Here is a 22,234-nt window from a genome sequence, read left to right as displayed (position 1 = left end):
CCCCCATAATAATCAGCTCAGGCAATTTCAGGTCCTTCTGTGCATTCTTTGAGGAAGAAGGGGCAGCGTATTTGAAAGCTGTTTTGCCTAATTGTGTTCTAAATCTCGGGACCAACATCTGTAGAATATTGTGAGAGCGCAGGCCATATTGATTTGGGTTTTTACACATGTATGTGCACAGATAAGGAGGAACCACCGCAAGGAGAGATTTATATATAAAGGCCAACCAATGCCAAGGTCTGCGGACATGCAAAGAGTTACCACTTAGCAGCAGCACGGTGGTGCCAGGTTGCCACAGCCAGTAATAAAACATGAAGCACAGTGGTCTACAGCATCCAACTTCTTTACACTGCTCAGGTGCGTTCATGAAGAGAAGATCGCTGTAATCCAACAAAGGTCAAAAAGAAAGTTGCTGAAATCAAGTGTTTCCTTGCCTGGAGCTAAAATAAACCTAATATAAGTTTCAGCTTGGAAACAAGGTTTTCATTGTGTGAATTAAATGATAACTTCTGATCAATAACAATACCTAAATACTTATAGTGTATATGCTGTGACCTGTAGCCCCTTCAGCAGTTGAGATCTTAGGAAGATTAGACCTTTACTATTTGTTGTTTGAAAATAGCGTGAGTTTGGATTTGTCTGCATTTAACACCAACTTAGGTTGAGTGAAATGGAAATGAACGATATCGAAGGAACACTGTAGCAATTCCAGGGTTTGTACTAATGAGGGGACAACAAACACAGTGTTTGATATATTATTACAAAGATTATTCATATACAGTATATGGAGAACTGCAGGGGTCCTAGGATGGAACCCAGGGGCAGCATGCTTACAGCATGCCCAGATAAGCCGACACTGTTGAGTCCGTCCGCCAAGGTCAACTGGGTCAAACGCCTTGGACACATCAATCATAAGAGCTGCACAGTATTTTTTGCAGTCCATTTTTTGCCTCAATAATGTCATTCACCACTTTTCAAGGACTTAGGCTAAAAGACAGAATTTAGAGATCCGCCTGTAGTTTTTTGCAACTGAGTGGTCTCCTCCTTTCAGCAAAGGTAGAACATAGGAAGATTTCCATATGTTGGAAAGGGTCGGATTAAAAAAATGTGTCCCAGGTTCCGCTATAAAGTCCACAGTTAACTTGAGAAAGTAAGGCTCAGGCTTGTCAGGACCTGCGGATCCGTTCGGATCCAGGTGCAACAGGAGTAAAACTGAATGGTTGAACCATCGACTTAATTGGGGATAGTGAAGAGTTGAACGGTTTTGGATCTGAAGAAAGACAGCGTTTAACAACTGAGTTTTATTGGGAGACACTGGCCGTGATGGAAGACCCGGTCCTGCTGGATGTGGTGGACGGGTCCGGGAAGGGGGGACTACCAGCAGGGACGAGGCCAGACAGGACAGGGACAGCAGTACGAGGAAGGAGGGATCGAGGTTCCGGACGGGTGGACGGGAAGCTAGGCTCGATGAGGCAGGACGGGAACGGCTTGGACGTGGAAGGGAGAAAGGCAGGTTGGTACGGTGACCGCATACTTGAATTCCCAGAACTTAGTAGGAGCCACGAGCGGTACTGAGTTAGAAAAGCTGACGATCAGGCGATGAGCGGATGGAAGGCCGGGAATAAATAGAGCAGGCTTGATGAGCGATGAACCTCAGGTGTGTGGGACGGTGCAGTAGGAAGGAGTGACAGAGGGGACAAGGAAGGCTCCTAGAGGGGCCCGGAGGCCGTGCGGCGTGACATCTTCACCCTGGGATCTGGATTCTCTGGCCTCGGGCCCAGGCATCAGACAAGGCTGGACAGCTGAGGGGAAAGGCAGGGACTGTTGCGGCCTTTCACTATACATTTGCAGAAGGGAGCATGTGTGTTTATAATATTAGTAAAAGTATTTCCAAGCCAGTTATACACCATAAATGAGAGAGTTCCAGTCCCACAGATCATGAAGAAAAACCTAAAATCTTGTTTAAGAACAATATCTGGTCTTCATTTTGGGGGCCTTGTCTATAACAAACTACTACAGTGATAAAATGTAATTTAAGAAGTTTCAATTTCAAGGCAAGAGCTTCAAATTGTAGATGATAGGACGTCAGCGTGAAATGTTCTTTATATAAATGGCAATGCCGCCACCGTTTCTGGGATGTTCACAACGAAACATTGTAAACCTTAATTTCTGTTGCTAATTAGTTGCTGCTGAAGTTGTTGCTACTGCAGTTGTAGTTGTTTTTGTTGTTGCTGCTGTTGTTGTTGCTGCTGTTGTTGTTGTTTCTGTTGCTGGTAACAGCCTTTTGCTGTTGTTTCTGTTGTTGTTGTTGTTGTTGTTGCTGCTGCTGTTGTTGTTTCTGTTGTTGCTGCTGTTGTTGCTGCTGTTGTAGTTGCTTTTGTTGTTGTTTTGTGTGTGTGTGTTTTCTATGTTGTGAGATTTGTGTTTGTGCTCTGTATGCTGTAAGATCTGTTTTCTCCACACGGACTGCTCTTATGATTGCACAGACATGTTCTGCTGCTGTTTCTATTGTTGTTTCTGTTTTCTGCTTCTGTTGCTGCTGTTTCTGTTGTTGCTGTTGTTTCCGTTTTTGCTGCTGTTTCTGTTGTCGCTTCTGTCCGATGCCGTGGTTGCCGCTGCTGCTGCTGTTCTTTCTGTTGTTGCTGCTTTTGTTGTTTCTGTTGTTGTTGTTGTCTTTGTTGTGAGATTACAGTGAGGATCATAAGAAGGATGTTTTTTCAGGGAGAGAGAGAGTCAAAATGATCTCCCTCCCGAGGTCTGAATGAAAACTTGACCCATGACTTACAGATGCTAATAAAAGCCCTGCGACTGTATTGAGATGAGATGTTTCTGCTGTTGTTGCTGCTGTTGTTGTAGTATTTAGTTTTGCTGTTGTTTTTGGTGCTGTTTCTGTTGTTTGTCCTTTAGTTGTTTCTCCTGTTTCTTTTGTTTCTGTTGCTGCTGTTTCTGTTGTTGCTGCTTTTTCTGTTGTTGCTGTTGTTTCTGTTGTTGCTGCTTTTTCTTTTGTTGTTTCTGTTGTTTCAGTCCTGCTGCTGTTTTAGTTGTTGTTTCTGTTTTTGCTGCTGCTTTTGTTGCTGCTGCTGTTGTTGTTGCTGCTGTTGTTGTTGCTGCTGTTTTTGTTGCTGCTGCTGCTGTTGTCATTGCTGCTGCTGCTGTTGTTGTTTCTGTAGCTGCTGATATTGCTGCTGCTGTTGTTGTTTCTGTTGTTGCTGCTGATGTTGTTTCTGTGGCTGCTGCTGCTGTTGTTTTTGTTTTCTGTTGCTGCTGCTGTTGCTACTGTGGTTGTAATTGCTTTTGTTGCTGTTTTTGTTGTTCCTTTTGTTGTTGTTGCTGCTGCTTTTTTTGTTTCTGCTCATTCAGGGACATTCTTTACAAATTATCAGCTGACAACTATGTTCTTTTTTCATTGTATTTCTTTTTAACGTTTGCCGACATGGCAAGAGTTTTTATTATGAAAACTGAACAAAAAAGCTTGCTGGCCAACAGGATAAATGTTAAAGAATAATGCATTGGGGACAAGAGCAATGCCATTCCAGTCCAGCTCCTGGTCGGCTGACGAGCCTGTGCGCCGATCCCCTCTGCAAGACAAACATTAAGAAAGCTCCCTGCATGGAAGCCATGTTGCAGGCACGGCTGGCCAAGGCTGCAGACAGCCCTTGGTCCACCACAAATACCAAGTCTCCATCTGGCTTCAGAATCACAGGGGGTACTCAAACGATTCCAATCTGGGCGAGGTTTAGGTTGAACATCTCCTGATAGTTGCAGCAAGAGAACAATTGTTTCCAACAGTGGAACATCTGAAACAACAGTGGGACAGATGTTCTGTTTCCTTCTCCTAGTTTGTGAAAGCGTCTTGGATCTGATGTCCTCGGACAACTCCTGGTTGTAACTGCAGCCAGAACAGCCATGGCACTCTGATAGTTCACATCTGCATTAACGTTTATTTTGACCTGCGGTGCCCAAACTTTTGCATTCCACTGCATTTAAAGGCACCGGCTGAAACTGCATTTCATGATTGCAGCCAGAGTCTGGTCTTTTGCCTGCTGCTCGTCCGTTAACACGTGCAAAAACACAAACTCTCATCTAGCAAAGCGAAATTCAGCTCCACAACACAGCCTCAGGCGTCTGGACATGACGCCTAGAAGTGACTTGCACTTTAATAGTTAATCAGAAGGGAGTGAGGAGCTGTGTTATTGAAAAGCCTCACACTCTGTTCTGACTGCACCGATGTGCGTATGAAGAAATAATTCAAAAAGCTATTTAAAAATGTTGAACTGGAAGCGCCACCATGAATGCCAATGTCCAAAGTTGATGCTCTGACTTTTTCTTTAATCCCTGAACTGAAGTAGCATTGCACAAAAGATCCAATGATGTTTATTTATTTTATTTTAATTTCTTTTGCTGAGTAATGCAACTTTGCAGAACACCTGCAAGGTTGTTCTGCACAACGAGTGTCACTGAGTCTTTGTGTCATTGTGCTGAATAATACAATCAATTCAATCTGAAGACATTTTCAGTTTGAGCCTGAAACGACGCCTGACCTAACACAGAGTTCTAATCTGTCCACGAGCCACACTTTGTTTTGGGAATCAAAACCCAACGAATGTCCAAAACTACAGCGATAATAATCTCATCTAATAATAATCGTATTCATCAGTAAAGACTTGACAGCGGTCATTAAGTCGCTCTAAGGAAGAAAACGGCCCGAGCACCCGTTTATCCTCAACCAACGTCACGGTGTGAATCCTCCCTAAAAGGCTAAAGAGACTCCATCATGCGCTCCAAATCTAAAATGTTCACTTCAGACCCAAGTGGTCACTGTTTTTGCCCCAGAATGCACAGCGCTTTGATAAATGAGCCTAAAAATCTAAAGTCATGTTGAACTAGGCACAGTTAATAAACGTCATCATTCATCTCTTTTTTTTTTTTGTTCAATTAGAAAAACCAAAGGCAGCTGAGAGTCACCTGCTCATATCAATATGTATGGCAATTGAAAACGCTGAGAGGGGAGGGTGGAAAACGTGGCATAAGAGCCCTGCTAGTCTGCAATATAATAGAATCACTTTGCTCAAATAAAGCAATCAGACAAGTCCTAAATTAAACATTCAATAGGAACGTTCTGCGCCGATCCCATTGGTATGCATTACAACCAGCCTGCAGAGCTAAAAACAGTGTTTGTGCCTTCTCATTAGCAAGTGTATCCATGTAGGCAGCGGCACTACAAGAAAACAAGCTGAGAGTGTGTGTGTGTGTGTGTGTGTGTGTGTGTGTGTGTGTGTGTGTGTGTGTGTGTGTGTGCACATGGCTCTGACCATCCAGGCCTATAATTACCGACACACAGCTCCAGCCTTTCAATCACCTCCACTCCATCTTCGCCTTCCTCGCCTTCCTCTTCTTCCGTGATTCCCCTGTGGTTAAAGAGGGAGATAAACAGAGCCAGGGATGAAGAGAGGAAGGAGGCTCTCTCTCTGTTTGCTGTTTAAACAGAATCTCCTTCCTTTTGCGTCTTATCTCCCAAACACAAAAGCGTCGCTCTCAGAGCGTTTTGGAACCAGGACAGTTGTTAAAACGACGCCTCCATAATTTGTGTGTGTGTGTGTGTGTGTGTGTGTGTGTGTGTGTGTTGAATCAGAGTGAGTGTGGAGGCGGAGGCTTTAGAACCCAGTCCTACCAGTAATTGCAGCAAAGATATTTTACACAGAACAAAAATCATGCAATCATCATGAGTGGATTCGCTCCCAGGAGCAAAGATGCAGAAGATCATATGTATTTTATATATATATATATATATATATATATATATATATATATATATATATATATATATATATATATATAAACACAGTATATATGTACTTACATAGTGACCACTGGACCACAGGTTTTTCTGTCATGTCAGACACCACGGGGCAGGTGCTCGGGTCCCTCAACCACCATGTTTTGCATTTTGGACGTCTCCCCTGCTTCCTCAATGACGGTCAAACCACCTCCTCTTTCTCTCCTCTTTCCCTCCTGTGTCTCCTCTTTCTCTCCGACAGAATCCAGATTCTCCGATAGTGTGTGATGACCTGACGCTTCCTCTTTTGTTCTTTTTTCCTCAGCCTGTGAACACTATCAACGGCATCCTCTATTTTGATTCTTGTTTTGCTTCCGTCCATTTTCTAAGAGAAGATTGACCGAGGCAATTTAAGCAATTACAGTCCTACTCTGTTTAATTCTTCCATTTGATGTCCGCCCGCTTCCATTCCTGGGGCTGTTATTGCATCCTGTATCGACAGCGTCAGACGTCTCGTGGTGAGGTCACGTTTGGACTTGGTCAGCTCCTGTTTGCTCATGGTTCCAGATCAGTTTCAGAGTAAAGTCTGCATGTTCTATGTGTGTATGTTGGAAAAGCTCCGATTCCATTCTGCTTCTTGCGTGAGAGACACGTTCACCGTGTCACTTCTGGGTTCTAACGATTGGGACTTAGAGGTTTGATCGCTCAAACAAACACCGACGGCAAAGCACATTGTCAGCTTGGCCCTACGAGGGCGGCTGGGACAAGCTGGTATATTCGCGGGGAGACGGTGTACGTTTCCTTCATCGGTGTCGGTGAGCTGGCTTGTTTGATCACCTGCTTGAGCCTTTCTGCAAAGACACTAAGGAATGTTCTCGGGGCCTCTTTCTGGCGAAGGCGGGGCCACAGCTCCGGGAGGTCATAGGGCGGGCGGTGAGGAGTGGAATCTACAGCATCACTTGAACTTCCACTGTCTAAGGGATAATAGCGGCGCCCAGTGATAAACAAAGCAGATTCTGACCAACACACACGACAGAACGAATGTGAACGAATGTTTTTATTTCACATTGAATGGGCATAAAATGAGGAGTTGGGAAAATCAGCCACGCCTTGCAAAGCCGTTTTTCGAGTTTGAAATTTCAAATTTTTTTTGTTCGATCTTTTGGTGCAAAAATGTATTTTCACTAAAAATGTACGATGGTGACCGTCTGCTGGGCAATATACATCGATTCCAACTGTTGCTCACAAATGCAAAATAATACTGAATTTGGTGATTTATCGTCTCTTCCTGCTGGTTAAGTCTCCGTCATTCTGCTCCAAGTCAGACAAGGACCCGACACTGCGTTCGTCCAAATCCAAAGCAGCTGGGTAGTTGGTCGTCTTGGGGGCGGAGCTTATAAATTAATACATTATTTGTGGTAAACAACTAACTTTACATTCTCCAAAAGTACAGGAATGCTTTTCACACATCGAACAAGACGTGACTAGTGGGAAACATCAAGATGAGGTCATGTAGTGCAGGAAAACTTTGTATTCAACCGCAATGCGTTGTGCTTTGGCGAGCGATGCCTCTGGTTCCTAAAGTCTTTCAATTCAGTCTTTAATAATTTGCAAAAACATTAGTCAAAATATGGCTCTTTGTTCTTTTTGATTATTTTTTCTTCTTCTTTTCTTTCTCAAATATAAGTTCTTAAAAAAGGCTTTGGGGCTTCTGCTTTGAGAAAATTCCCCCTTGGAAAAAAAAAATCAAATCCAGTTTGAAGTTTGGCATCGTCTCCCGATAAAAACACACAAACGCTTCGTTCAATCGCACATCTGAGCGCTCTGCTGCTGGTACGGCGTCGCAGAGACCAGGAATGAAGCAAAGAATTAATTCCAACCGTGTCTTCGAGAGGGGGAGGATGGAGGGATGGGGGCTGAAATGGACCGGCCCGAGGTTAGAATGAACACAAACACAAAAAGGAGGTAATTACAGAGGGCGAAACCACTTCACATTCAAGAGGAACAGGAAGTGTCTTTTCCTTTCATCGCTTTCTCGTCTCCTCTGGCTTTCTATGGGACCGGGGGGTCCGCCGCGCCCCCTAGTGGGGGGTCCGCCGCGCCCCTGCTCCCTCCTCCGCTCCTCCTGCGCTTCTTGCGGAGGCGGTAGACGTGGAAGGTTTTGTTGCGGAAGCTTCTGGTGAACAGGGCGGAGTAGGACGCAGCCTCCGACTTCACCGCCTCGCAGAAGCGCGGGTGCGGGGACGGGCGGAGGTCCGGGTCGTCGGGTCCGGGACCGTCCATGATCTGGGGGCGGGGAGGACATGCTTTAATCATCATCATCATCTTCATCATATTAGTAGTGGTGGAGGAAGTCATGACCTTCACCTTTAGTCATGACCTTCACTAACAGGGAATGACGAAAGTGAAAGAACCACATTGACATTTTGAAGTACGCACTCTTAAATATACCCCAAGTGTTCAAAGTAAAAGTACTTTACATCCAGAGTCCTGAAAGAAGAGTCTGTAATACTTCACAAAGTTCCACTGAAACTTTTATTGCTGCAGATTCGTTTTCATGCAGATCCTGTTTACAATAATATAACACTGTAGAATATACTTTTGATTTAAAGACATAAATCATGTTGTTTGTTTTAGTTTTTTGTTAACTCAGGTAAAAAGTACAAATATCTGCTTTGAAAAGTATTGGAGTAAAAGTTGGACGTCTCCAAAACTTAATATACATACAGTTTATATTCAGGTTAAAGGGTATAGTATATATCAGTAAATACAGATTGGAAAACGTACTTATAACAGACCTGGCAACCCTGGTAAAACATGCGTAGCGCAGCAGATTAACAGAGTCTCTGTGGGGTTGAGTCACTGCAGCTAAACGACTCCATCAGTTACACACGTAGCCGACGAATGACCAAACAAACAAACGTGTGCCAGCTACAGTACTACGACTGTACACAGTATACACATTCATATCAGGGTACACAGTATACACATTCATATCAGGGTATATCCTGTTTTGCATCATCTGGTAAAGTAATCCAACATGTTCACCAACTAGAGATGCACCCATTTCAATTTCTTTGGCCGATTCACATTTTTTAAGCTCTGACCTGCCCATTCCAATTTTCACCAAACTCTGTATTCATAATAAATCATTGACTATTAAATATCTCTCGATCGTCCGAACATTTTGAGTTCATATCCCTGATTGGAGGAGAAACCCAATCTTCTCATCGTTTGGTCTCATTGGGTTGATCTGCTGTACGTGGATGAGAAACGCAGCCTGTGATCTGACCACGCCCATGTGACAGGACAGCTGCACAGACGGACTAACGCTGCCATTATTAGTTACAACAGAAGTCACGTTGCTGATTTTGACACTGTTTATTATTATTCATTATTCACTATGGAACAATAAAAGAACATGAACTGTTCCTGAGTTCCAATAAAATAGAATATGTGACGTCACCAAGTTCATTCAACCTGGAACTGGACATGACATAGAACGAACATGGAAACGTCCAGTTCAAACTTCAAATCAAAGTCTTTCACTTTTATGTTCAATATATATATATATATATATATATATATATATATATATATATATATATATATATATATATATATATATATATATATATATAATATTTATACGGAACTTGCCTTTCCAAAATAAATTGCAATCATCAATCATACAATAACAATAGAATAAATGGCTGACTCTTCTTTCGCTCATTAAACTAAGTGAATCAAATGAACGACTCGTTTTCAGGAGCGACTCGTCCAGAACAGAGTCTCAAAAAAGAGTCAAACCTTTCATCGTGATCAGAGCTCTGCAGTGACAGCGATAGAAACTCACTCTGCACAATGTCAGAATGTTGTCAGGGGATGAATGACTGATCCAATCTTCTTTGTTTACCACTTTGTCTCTCTTGTTTTTTTCCAGCGTCAGCTACCTTATATTGGTGTCACGTTTGATTTTTTCCAGTACAGTACAAGAGCACAGCATCTGGCGTGTACATTTGATCGGCACAGAATGGGATACATCAGATATCTGACTCTGGTCGGCCGGACAGGCTGAAAACAGGCAGATCGGTGCACCTCACGTTCACCATGTCGACGTGACGACGCATGTGTTTGTTAGAACTCTTCACCTTTGACCTCCCAGTGCAGGGTGGTGCCTCGCTGGATAATCAAGCACAGCGGTGCTGCGTCTACGCGGACGCTAAGTGAGAGGGAGGGAGGGGTCACAGAAGCACAAGGTCGTAGCATGTGGTCCAATCCCAGGGATGTTGTTTAAATACCGAGTAAATGTACTTCACTGTTTGTACTGACTGATTGTTTTCCGTAATTAAATTACAATGATATATTTTTCTCATTTGCGTGGTTTCAGCTGGCATTTCATACCTGCCTATTTTGACCAAGAATTGCGTGGCTGGTACACAAAATGCGTGCAGGTCGGCAGGTCTGTTATAAGTACAGTGACAAAGTATTTCTACGTAGTTACTTCCCAGCGCTGGTACTGTCCCTGTCAAAGTCACGACCAAAGAAAGGTGAAAGCGAGGGACGGGGCCTGAAATTCACCGAAAACGGCCGACGTTTATTTCACATCTCTTACACCACGCTGAGGCCAACGGACATAACTGGGTTTTATTTATGTATTTTTTTTTCCTCAGGTCAAAACCTCGAAATGAGGAGATGGAGGAAGGAGGAAGGAGGAAGGAGGAAGGAGGAAGGGTGGAGAGAGCGAGTGATGTGGAGATGAGAAGAGAGTCACTATTGATCTTTAGTCCCAAGTGCTTGTCTGGGAATTTCAAAGAGCTCGGCCTGAAAGTGTGTCGAGGGGCGACACACACACACACACACACACACACGCATGCACGCACACACACACACACACACACACACACACACGCGCACGCATGCACGCACACACACACACACACACACACACACGCGCACGCATGCACGCACACACACACACACACACACACACACGCGCACGCATGCACGCACACACACACACACACACACACACACACACACACACACGCGCACGCGCACACACACACACACACACACACACACACGCACACGCACACGCACCGACGTGCATGTGGAAAATAACACAGTACTAGTACTTTGTTAATGGACATCAGGCTTGGGTGATTGGATGAATATATACAAAATACACAAAAAAAAAAAGAAATGAATCCCAGTGAAGTCAGTTTCCAGGTCCTTCTAAAATGTATCTTTCTTTGGTTGAGTTCAGATGTTGGAGGAACAGAGCGCACTGAGACACAGCTGTTACCACCCTCCTCCTCCTCCTCCTCCTCCTCCTCCTCCTCCTCCTCCTCCTCCTCCTCCTCCTCTGTATAGTGTGTGTGTGTGTATATATATATATATAAAGTGTGTGTGTGTGTATTAGTGTGTATAGATTTAGCTGCCTGTGTCTTCTGCCCCAGGAGAGCAGCGTCTGGTTTTTGGAGTAATAATAAGTAATTTAAATACTTTTACTCAAGTAGACATGTCAATGTGGTACTTCCACCTCCAACAGAGTCATTTCGTGTTGAGGTATTTGTAGCTGTACTCCGGTAAAAGCGCTGAGTGATCCCAGTTTTTCCTCTGCTGATACGCGTTCACAGAACACCACGGAGCGCCTCATACCCACTTAACTTTAAATAATGAACTGTGTACTTATGAAAGAGTGACCTCTCCATCCCTATCGCCGGCTGTTTGTTCTTACTCCAACATTAATTGCCGTATAATACGTGTGTTGAAAAAATCAGTTATAATCTATTTTATTCCATTTTAAATTATGAAAACATTGAGTAAATTTGTGTGGATGAATTCCTGAATGTCATTTTTTCCTTTGTTTTATTAATTTGAGGGCGAGATTTAACAGCATTTTATAAACATGTCTCGTGATGTGGTCCCCGGGCCAGAGGTTTGGAACCCCTGATGTTCTAACCCTTACTGGAGGCTTTTCTGACACTGGTTGCATTGAACAGTCGACTACTAATGAGAGGGTATTGTGAGTCCTTTTGGACGAAAGCTTTTGAAGTGGAATTTCTCTATGTTTGATGTGGATCTTCTTGTCATGTCTTTGCATTGTGATTATTTTCCAACATGGTTCTGTGATTGGCCTGTTGCTGGGGCCTGGGCTGCCCTGGGAACCTGGTGAGAAGGTTTTGGCTTCACGTACGTGTCCGTTGTCCAGGTCCAGCAGGTCTCGCAGCCGGCAGCCGCGGGCGTGTCTCCTCTCGTAGCAGATGCTGTCCTCCAGCACCACGTAGTCAGCGCCCGCCGCCCGCAGCACGGCGTGGACGTCCTCCGGGGGGCGCCGTGCGTACACCTGGTACACCTGGTCCAACACACCACCGCAACAAAATACTGATAAATACACTTTAAGATGAAATAGATGGTCTTATACGTTTTAAAGAGTGGATGTCCCAAATAAAGTAGAATACATTCTGTATTTTTTCCACTCTAAAAGTTCCCTTTGCATTGTTTTTGTATTAGATAAAAACTCTACATTCAATCTAAACTTCTCTGTCGCTGTAGTTATTTAACAGGTGTAACTGTGGTTCCTAATGTGGGTTGTTGTGAGCTCTCTAACTGACTCCAGAGCTTTAGCATGGCTATTTACTTATTTCCTAATTTATGTTTCAACCCTTGCAGGAGTAATTGCTTTTGGAAACGATCCCGTTGAGCAAAACAGCCTTCGGTGTTCACACAGCTTATTTTCTGCATCAATCAAAAACCAAACGGCGACAGAGTTTACATAGCTTAAACCAGAAAGAGTTTTCTGATGCATTCAAATTCATTTTTGGGTCATTTTCTCACACTTGACTATGAAAACAAAGCTTTACAAAGCAATGAAACGACTATTAAGACTAAGCAGCTGTTCCCTCGTCTTCTCTTTGTATTCTCCTTCACTATCACACACACCCAGAGGCTCCGCAGCGGAGGATCATTAGTGAACCGCTCGCTAAGCCGCTGCCCCCCAGCACAGAGGCCGACCCCCCGCCAGGACGCCGGCCCAGGAGCCGGGCTGACGGAGCTGACGGGGAGGAGGGACGGAGTTACCTCAGGCTGATTGCGTAGAGGAACACGTGTGTGAGCTAGAATAAAGCAGTATATACCTATATACTAATATACTACTGTATATAAAATATGTTATTCAATATAAAAGTACATTGTTTTCGAGACTTTTACTTCTTTGAAAAGCCATTTATTGGCACTGAATATCGGAACATAAACATTGAGTCGACAGTTAATTTTCCTCAACACAACTGATCTAGATCTAAAACTCAGCTAAATCACATTGTATTTACTGCAACAAAAAAAAACATAAATACACATACACAGATGCACATACACATACTTATTTCCGGCATCGGTTTAAAATTCCCCTTGAATTTGGATGGAAACGTATGGTTGTGGGATCTAACAATTTCCCAAAATGATCACAATCTGCTCAAATAACTGCTGATCGGGTGATCAGGCTGTGACTGCTTCACTCTCCAAGATGATTGCCATTGTCCCTTTAATCTATTTACTCTAGATATCTGTATATTAGTATAATTGCGGGTTACGGGTTAATTTAACCTCAGGTACCTGGTACCTCCATCCCTCCATCCCATCTTCCCAAACCCGCTCTGCAGATGTTCAAGGTCAGCGCTAATCAGTAAACAGCAGTGCCTATGGAACTGACTCAGTTCCCATGGCGACCTCCTCCTGCTTCCCGCCGCAGCTGTACACAAAGCTTTTATTTATTTACTTCCTCCCGCTCAGTATTCATCCCGTCTGAAGCAGATGCACATTACATGCAGCCGCTGTTCCAATATTCATACAGAAAATACCCAGTTCCACCTCCCCTTCAGTCACTTGAGGTCGCTGGCCCCATCTCAAGCCCCCACCATACCATCCATTCATCATCCATCCACCCATCTAAGCCCATCAGACGCCTCTACAGGTACTGCTCACTGAACGACTGAGTTCTGTTCCTAGGACCAGGTCGTTAGGCCAATTGGTCAATAAGCGAGGACCCGTGTTATTTCACAATAAGGGGGCGTGGCTGGTATATATAATGTATATAGTATATTTAGTGTATATAGTGTTATTTCACGGTAAGGGGGCGTTGCTGGTATATATAGTGTATTTAGTATATTTAGTGTATATAGTGTTATTTCACGGTAAGGGGGCGTGATGATTGCAAACGCTAGTGTAGTGAATACGGACAGACTGCGGGAACGACATTGATGATGCCGGTGATGAGATGAATACAGTGTAATAGTATATATAGTGTATACAGTGTATATAGTGTATAAGGTGTATATAATATAGTGTATATAGTATATATTGTATACAGTGTATATATAGTGCATGTAGTATATATAGTGTATATAGTGTATAAAGGATGATGAGATGCTTGGTATTGTACACAGTGTACAGTACAGACTGCTCAGAGCTGGTGGTCAGTCTGAATGGTGGTTAAACAGGTAGGTTGTTCAGTGAGGAGTACCTGTACATCCCCTGTCTGTGAACAAAGCCTCTCGCCCGGATGACGGCTCTATTTTTTCCAAATAAAGCTCAATATATTAAAATAATATTTCAAACTACACACTGCGAGACTTTCTGGACAGGCTGGTCTCGCAGCCAACAGGCTGCCATTGAAAAAAGATCAAAAGTTTAACTATTTTAGAGAGTCGGTTCAGACAAGTCACTCAGTAAAAAGAGTAATTTAATTCTGTCTTGGGGCCTAAGAACAAACTGTGCATCCTACTCCATCACAGATTCAGGTTCAGATTCAGTAGAAGCTTGTTTGTCCAGCTGCAGTTACCGAAACACAAACTCTTTTGCCGAAGTGACTCCAAACTCTTGAGTCATTTGAATGATTTGTTCGATATGAACTAATGGTCACAAATTACTTTTCTGAAGCCTCAAAGGGAGTAAACAGGGGGGGGGGGGGGACAAGGAATGAAAAAGCATGTAAAGGCTGTTCCCCAAGTCAGGAGCATCACATGGGGACAAACTGTCGGGTCTGGTGTTCTCATCCCATTTAGAACGATATCAGAGCCAAATCAGGGATTTTTCGCGGCTAACATTATAATTATTCCAGCCCCAAAAACCTGCGTGTTCCAACAATTTAACATTTCAGTCATTTAAGCACTTTATTATATCAATCACACGTGGATAGATACACAGTTAGGCGTAAGGCTCCGCTGCCGATCCTGCTCCCGGCAGGTCTGCCCTGTCTGCGCAGGGAGTAGTGCAAAACCCCTGTGGGTGAAGAACGAGCCAAGCATCGATTGAGTCAGTGTTATCAGCGTTATCTTCTGGTGCTGTAGGAGGCGGCTGGGGTGGAGGTGGTAGATTTCAGCAAATCGGCGTGCGGCGTTGACAGACGTGGAGGGAGATCTAAGTAGTCTGCCTTGTTGGGTAGAAGAGTAGTGATAGGTACACATCATCTGACACGTGACTCATCGCGACGCTAATTGACGGACAGACGACATGAGGGCATGACTCCGTGCCCCGCCCGAATGAGCTGTGAATAAGTGTTTTCTAACAATTCGAATTTCACCTGCTGTTGTTTTGAATGGAAGACATGGGGTGTGTGACGTGTTGTCGTCAGGATACACCAGCGCTTGAAAGAGACTTAGAACAACGCTTTAATCTACAGAGATTTCTAGATCGTCCAGAACGCACCCGAAATGACTGACATGCTGAGTGTCCTCGTCCTGCTACACCATACTAGCACTCTTACCTGGAAAGGGGTTAAGGTAGCAAAACAAGGAAAAAAACAAGGAAGAAAGTACAACCTAATTACCAAAGGAGGGGAAAGGTATCAAATAGATGATGGGGGGAAGGAAAAAAGGATAGAATGGATGGTGGGAGGATGGAGGGAGGACAGATGGGAGGATGGAGGGAGGGAGGTACCTGTCTGGTCCTGTGGCGCAGGTCCTGGTCCTCATAGTGCGGGTGGTTGGTGAGTCCCCGACCGGTGCACAGCTTGATCCCAGCCAGGAGCTGCATGCTGCCAGCAAAGACGGCCCGCTGAGGGGTCTCCGAGCTGGGGGAGGGAGGGAGGGAGGGATCCTTGTTTATTCAAAACGCTCGGCAGCAGAAAGGTTCAGCCATTATCAAACCACATCATTAGGAAAGGGTAAAGATATTCGGAAACTATATGCAGCCACCATGACAGAATCTAAGCCGAAAAAATGTTTTTTAAAGCTCATTTATCTGAAGTATTAAAAACGTTGCGTTCTACGAAATGAAAATAAATAAATAAATAAAGGTCAAGGAATGGCGTTTTGACAACCTTGTGTGGTCACACTACTGTACTTGTGGGTACGAGCAACGACAAACTCGAATACAAACTTTTCCTGTGAAAAAACCCCACCAACGAACAGAGGTATAAGCGGGCGGCAGTTTGGATTTGGGCTTTTGATGCTGGACTAAAAGAAAAGAAGAGAATGAAAGAACAAATGAGTGACGGAGGGAGAGGGATCAAACGGGCCGTCCTCCCTCCGCCATTCATCTTTCCTGCCCCACACACACACACACACACACACACACACACACACACACACACACACACACACACACACACACACACACACACACACACACACACACACACACACACACACACACACACACACACACACTTTTAAATCTGGAATAATTGGGGACGTGGAAGCCATTTCAAAGTTCCTTTCAAACAGCGTATCTTCAAGGATAGCGCGGGGCGATCTCTGATGCCAAAAATGTAAAATTTCCTTTTGTAAAAAAATAAATAAATAACATACAGATAAAATAATAACACACAAAGAGAACGCTGCCTTGTTGGGGCCGGCGCAGCGTTCCACAAGGTATTTAATGACTGCGGCAAGTTACCAACACCAACAAATAAAGTGAAAAAACGTCACTTATTTTTCTCGTTTTCTGAGGTTTGACAAGGTGTGACTTGTGTGTGTGTGCGCAAAAAAAACCCAGTTCCTGTTGCCTATTAACCAATTGTGGCTTCCATTATGAAAAGTGAATCCCTCAGGCAGCCATCTCTCTCCCTCGTGCACTCAGACAGGCCTGCCCACACCAGCTTCATTCATTCAGCTCCCAGAATGCAACTGGGGTTGGAGGACCAACACAGCCACATTGCTACTTAACATACTGCTGAATGGGCCAATCACCAACAGCGTTGAACAGCGTCATCAACTCACAACTATTTTTGTTTTTAAAAAAGCTTTTAAGTAAGAATAAACATGTTTTATAAAAGTAGAATTATTTTGGAGTTTAAAAGTACAGGCAACACAACAAAATGTAGAGTCTTATCAATATTATAAGAATTTATTATTTCAGAAAATCTGAAATCTGAAAATCTGCACCAACGTCAACGGACTTCTTCACGCCTCCGGTGGTTCTTGAAAATATTCCGTTTCATTGGCACATTCAAGTTGAAATCCGCTGTTTGAAATGTTCTCCAAGTCCGGGATAGAATCACGTTCAGCATCGCTGTCGTTCTCCACGTCGCTGTGGGAGAACTGACTCTCATCACGGAAAATGAAGTCCAGTATGCGCTGCTTACACTGACTTGGATCTATCACACTGGTCAGATTAAGGTCGGCAGTATGATTTAGATCTTCCTCCACCCACTTCACGATAACATAAAAACAAGGAGATTAAAGTTTTTTACAGACAAGTGAAACCGGATCCTCGTCTTGTTTACGCAAGTGACATCAGCAATTCCTACTCGATGGTACACGTTGTTACACGCCCCCTCCACAACGCTGTCTCCGTGTATGTGTAAAAGTAGTAGGATTTAAAGGTTGAACTCTATCAAAAGGGTTTCACATTGTGACTTCACATCACATGGAATATGGAGGAATGATCTTCACCTGGACTCTCGCCTTATAGGAAATGATCGATCTGCGCTGTTCAGCGCTGTTCAGCGTCTCGGTAAGTGAACTGTGTTTCCCCATGTCATCTAACGGGAATATTTAACTCCATGGTTTAACATTTTTCTACGATTTAAACTCAGTTTTGAAAATACATTGAGAGATTAAAAAAAAACAAAAAAAAACACACAAAGGAACACGAATCTGGAAAAATCGAATTTTCCTTCAAAAAAAGGCTTTTTCAACTTATTTGCTGCTCCATTTTAGTAATGCGCGAGACAGCAGGTTTTGCTGCGGTGGGTTACAAATGTACAAAATTAAAATATTTTAAAAATATTTTATCGCAACAAATTCGGTCAAATAAAGAAATTCGCAATTTTAATAAATGTGACTTCGGTGGTATTTAATTATTTCGGTATTAATGTGACAAATCTGGTCTCCCCATTCCAGAAGTGCGGGATCTATTTCTTACAAGTACAGTATTTACACAAAAACATCTTTTCTTTACTCAATTAAGTCCCAGAGCAATCGAAATCAACGGGGAGATGTGCAGGTTTTCATAGGGTTTTTTTGGAATGGAATGGGACAGTCCCTTAACTCAGTTTGTTTAAAAATGTTGTTTCATACATGTAGGAAACAAACAAAAAACAAATAGATCTAAAATAAAAAGACATGCCCAGGAGACGGCGCACCTGGCTGTCTGGAAGAGAACAAAAATAAAACTCAGGTTATTGCTCAGATTATTCCTGCCGGATACAAAAAAATTGTCTGCCCTCAATGTCAATCGATTGATGATTTCATCGTTAATCATAAATCCGCTCAGGCTTAGTGTAGATAGCGCGTGCGTGCGCGGCCATCTTGGCCTTTCAACCTGTAACTGAGGTGGGTGAGAGAAAATAGAAAGTGGGTCACTTTTAACTCTCTCCCTCTCTCCCTCCTCTTCTCCTCCTTCCTCTCCCTCTCTGGTGTGTGACTTTAATCTCCCTCCATCCTGGCAAGCAATCCCCTCAGAGCTGATTTACATTTAATTTCACGTTTATATTGGGGCTGTGGACGCCAGGAGGCAGCGCCCCACTGGCATTCGAAAAACTGAATCATTCGGGGTGCGGGGGGGGGGGGGGGGGTGGTCGAGGGAGAGGCCACTCTCTCCTGATTGGGCGCAATCAAGTGTGTGTGTGTGTGGGTGTGTGTTATTGACTTGATGAGAACAGTAGAAAAAATGTTTGCTCTTTGTTTGAATAACTTACATCAACAGAGTGAAGCGTGGACATCAAGATGGCCGCCTATTCACTGTTATGAGGGTTTGCTCACCAGCAGCGTAATAAGGTTCCCGTCCGTACGCTGTGCACAGTGAGCACCCTCTAGCGCTGAGCGGCGGCATGAAGTAAATACACATCGTGCGGAATTCATACTAAATGTTCGTTAAGTATCCACAGAGGAGCAATAAGCAGCGACGGAGCCAGGACCCAGAGGAACTACATCTCCACAACCCCAAAGTCAACCCACCACCTCCCATCCCCCTGAGCTACAGTGTCCTCAAATGGACTGAAAGTATTAACTCAAGAATAAATTAAAGTTTAACAATGTAAGGTAATATGTATGAATGTATATATGCATATATATACATACATATATAATATATGTATTTATAAGTCGTGCACTCACATTCACAGGGACTCACACTTAACACTTACAGCTGTTCACTTTCCTCACTTATAGATGAGGAATCAAACCATTCTACTTTGGACAATGAGACAAAATGTTGAGGAAGAAAGAACAGTGACAGGAAAAAAGAAAATGAGAAAATCACAGAGAGAACAAAGAGCAAAAAGCAATATGTTAAATAGGTGGCTGTGGACTATAAAACAAGTCCAACAGACTGTCAGTTGCTTAGAGGGTGAGAAAGGAAAACGAGGGAGGGAAGAGACAAACAGAAAAAGGGTTCTGAGAAAAAAGTAAAATGTGACATCTTGGCAGTTGAAAACAAAAAAAAGAAAAGTTTTCCCTGGATTAAAAGAAAAAAGAAACACAAAACAAAACAGAAATAAAAAGCAGTGTGGGGGAAGATTTGGCCGTCCTAATTATTAGACCCTTCAAATAAGGAAATACATAAGTAACAAAGCGTCACAATGGAGTCAAAACAGGAGCGTTAGCCGCAAAACAAAGCCAAGGCAGGAAATTAATGATGCGCTGTGGACAACGTGGCCACGATAAGAGCCACGCCCTGACTGATGCCCTCGCCCCAAAGAAGGAGAGTGAGTGCGTTCTAACTGATTATTGATTATTGATTTGTGGATCCTTGAAGATCAAATTATCACTCCAGAGCAGAGCTGGATCATTCCAGTCCTGTTTCCATGTTTTTGCCCCAGCCCTGCACTGATCAGCTGATTCTGTACAGGATTCAACTTGTTTCAATCGAATTGTTGTGACCAGTGCATTTGGTTCTGGTAGTTTAACACCCAGCTGCCGTCCTGAGCAACAGACCCATCCAGTCTGTCGTTCAGACCCCCGTCTCTCCTTCCAGACTGCTCTCCTTGCTGTGATGGAGGCTCATTCTCCATTCACCCAGCCCTACTCTTCTGGCTGGACCAACTGTTCCGTCAGACCACGACAGCATCCAGAATGCAGCAGCCTGTCTAGTGTTCAACCAACCCAAATTCCCTCAGATCCCTCCCCTCCTTCCGTCACTTCACTGACTTCCCATTTTCCATCAAATTTAAGCTGGTACTTTCCTAAAAGGCTGTCCATCAAACTGCCCCTCCATATCTCCGAACACCAGTCAGGTACTCTTCTCCTACCCTGACCCCAAGCCCCCTTCTGTTAGCTGCCACTTCCATTACTAATTCTAACGGTTAGGGTCTAACGGACGGTTTAGCTCTGACTGTGATGTACCGTTGCTTTGACAACCATTGACAAAATTAAACTACAAACTGTTGCTCTGGAGAAGACTGAGCTCTCCCATTTTCATAGTTTGTTTCATGTGAGATCTGCACGCTGGCAGTAGGACGGCCGCCAGAGGGGAGAGTCCGCCAGTCTTTGGCTTTAATAACAAAATATAGAAAACAGAAAATGTTTTATATAGCTTTGGAATCAAAACAAAATGGCCGCTGTCACGTCAAGGACTGGGGCATTAATAGTAATTCTTTCTTCTCCACAGTGACCACTGAACACTGTCAGCATATAGACTGATATGGAGGTGAGGAGCAGGTACAGTGGGGTTTTCTTTATTAACACTAGTCCTCTCTACAACACACACCCAAACGTGCCTGCCAGCACATGCACACACACTCAGAGAAATGTCGTTTCTGTTTCCAATCACACCACCGTACATAAAGATTTGTTGCTTGGTCTGGTTAGTTCCCTCCGTTTGGCAGCCACATCTCCTGCCATCAAACATCTAGAAAATGGAAACTACAAATACCCTCCCAATTTCAGCCAGGTGTTATCGGAAAACCAATTTTTCTGTTGAATGCGATCTGGTGTCGCCCCCCTCCGTGGAAAACAACTTGTCCTTGCCTTAACTGCTTTCATCTGGAATGTAATTAGCACAGCGGCACGAGGGCTTAGTGCGCTGCCGTCACAGCTGAGCTAAACTCCGACAGAAGCTCTAATCCTAATGGGATTAAACCCCGGGGGAGGAAACCTGTGTCATGTCTGCAAACACACCGCAGGAAATGGAAACCAAGAAGAGAACCAGTTCTCTCTCTCTTTAAGGCTTTTTTTTTTTTTTTACCTCACTATCATTCTTTAACTCGTGTGTCTGCCTCTCTCAATCTGTCAATCTGTCTGGATCTCCCTCCCTCTTTCTGTCAGTTTCTCTCTCTGGCCAACATCCATCTCTGTTCCTCAATCTTCAAAGTGTCACTTGTCAAATACACCATTTGTGAAATGGCAATTTACGTATTTACAAACACACACAAACTTGAGGATGACGTCCGTATCTGCTGTGCCAACATAAGCGTAATGATTTGAAATAAGCAAATTAATGTTAATGTTGAATGATTTTCTTCCCGTGAACTGAGTTTGCACCAAAAATAAGTACTTTTTATGTAGAATACATTTCTGAATCAAACATAGCAGTGATGTGTGTGTGGCCAGTCGGTGTCCTGCCTGCTTCGGTCGCTCCGTCACGTGGCACGCCGGGAACTAACCGGGCTGATGGTCTTGATAAGAAGCACAGGCACGGCGGCACGAAGGCCCCGAGGTGGGCAGTGTCCTGCCAACAGCTGGGTCCTCCCCAGCGCCGCACACACCCATCAGCTCACATCAGTCACCAGCGTCCCCCGCAATCAGGCAGGCAGGCAGGCAGGCAGGCAGGCAGGCAGGCACGCACGCACGCACGCACACACACACAAGCACCCCTATCAAGGGCACATCAGGGAACAGGACGTCTGATCCGTTGAAAGTAGCTAATCATATTTGCGCTTTCAGTTTGTGTGCTGTGTGTGTTTGTGTGTGCATGCACATGCATGTGTGTGTGCACCTGATCCAGGTCATGAGCTCCACTGTGTCCGGATCATAGAACTCCCTCAGCTCTGACACCTCCTCCATCAGTTTGGGC

At 44.0% G+C, this 22,234-nt stretch overlaps 1 protein-coding gene across 1 annotated transcript in view; it reads right to left on the bottom strand.

Moving 5' to 3' along the window:
* Window positions 1–304: 304 nt before the first annotated feature.
* Window positions 305–22,234, bottom strand: part of dpy19l3 (dpy-19 like C-mannosyltransferase 3) — a 50,315-nt gene continuing 28,385 nt past the window's right edge. The window contains 6 exon segments of the mRNA XM_079997169.1: window positions 305–380; window positions 5,332–5,408; window positions 5,861–8,062; window positions 11,979–12,137; window positions 15,716–15,848; window positions 22,157–22,234. The exon segment at window positions 22,157–22,234 is cut by the window's right edge and continues 5 nt beyond it. Coding sequence (XP_079853295.1) covers window positions 7,829–8,062; window positions 11,979–12,137; window positions 15,716–15,848; window positions 22,157–22,234 — 604 coding nt within the window. The 3' untranslated portion in view covers window positions 305–380; window positions 5,332–5,408; window positions 5,861–7,828.

The sequence above is a fragment of the Zeus faber genome (genome assembly GCF_960531495.2).
Source record: "Zeus faber genome assembly, chromosome: 3".
In the NCBI taxonomy this organism is placed as follows: Eukaryota; Metazoa; Chordata; class Actinopteri; order Zeiformes; family Zeidae; genus Zeus; species Zeus faber.
The sequence above is the reverse complement of the archived record's forward strand: the minus strand, read 5'-3'. Positions and strand labels throughout refer to the sequence as shown.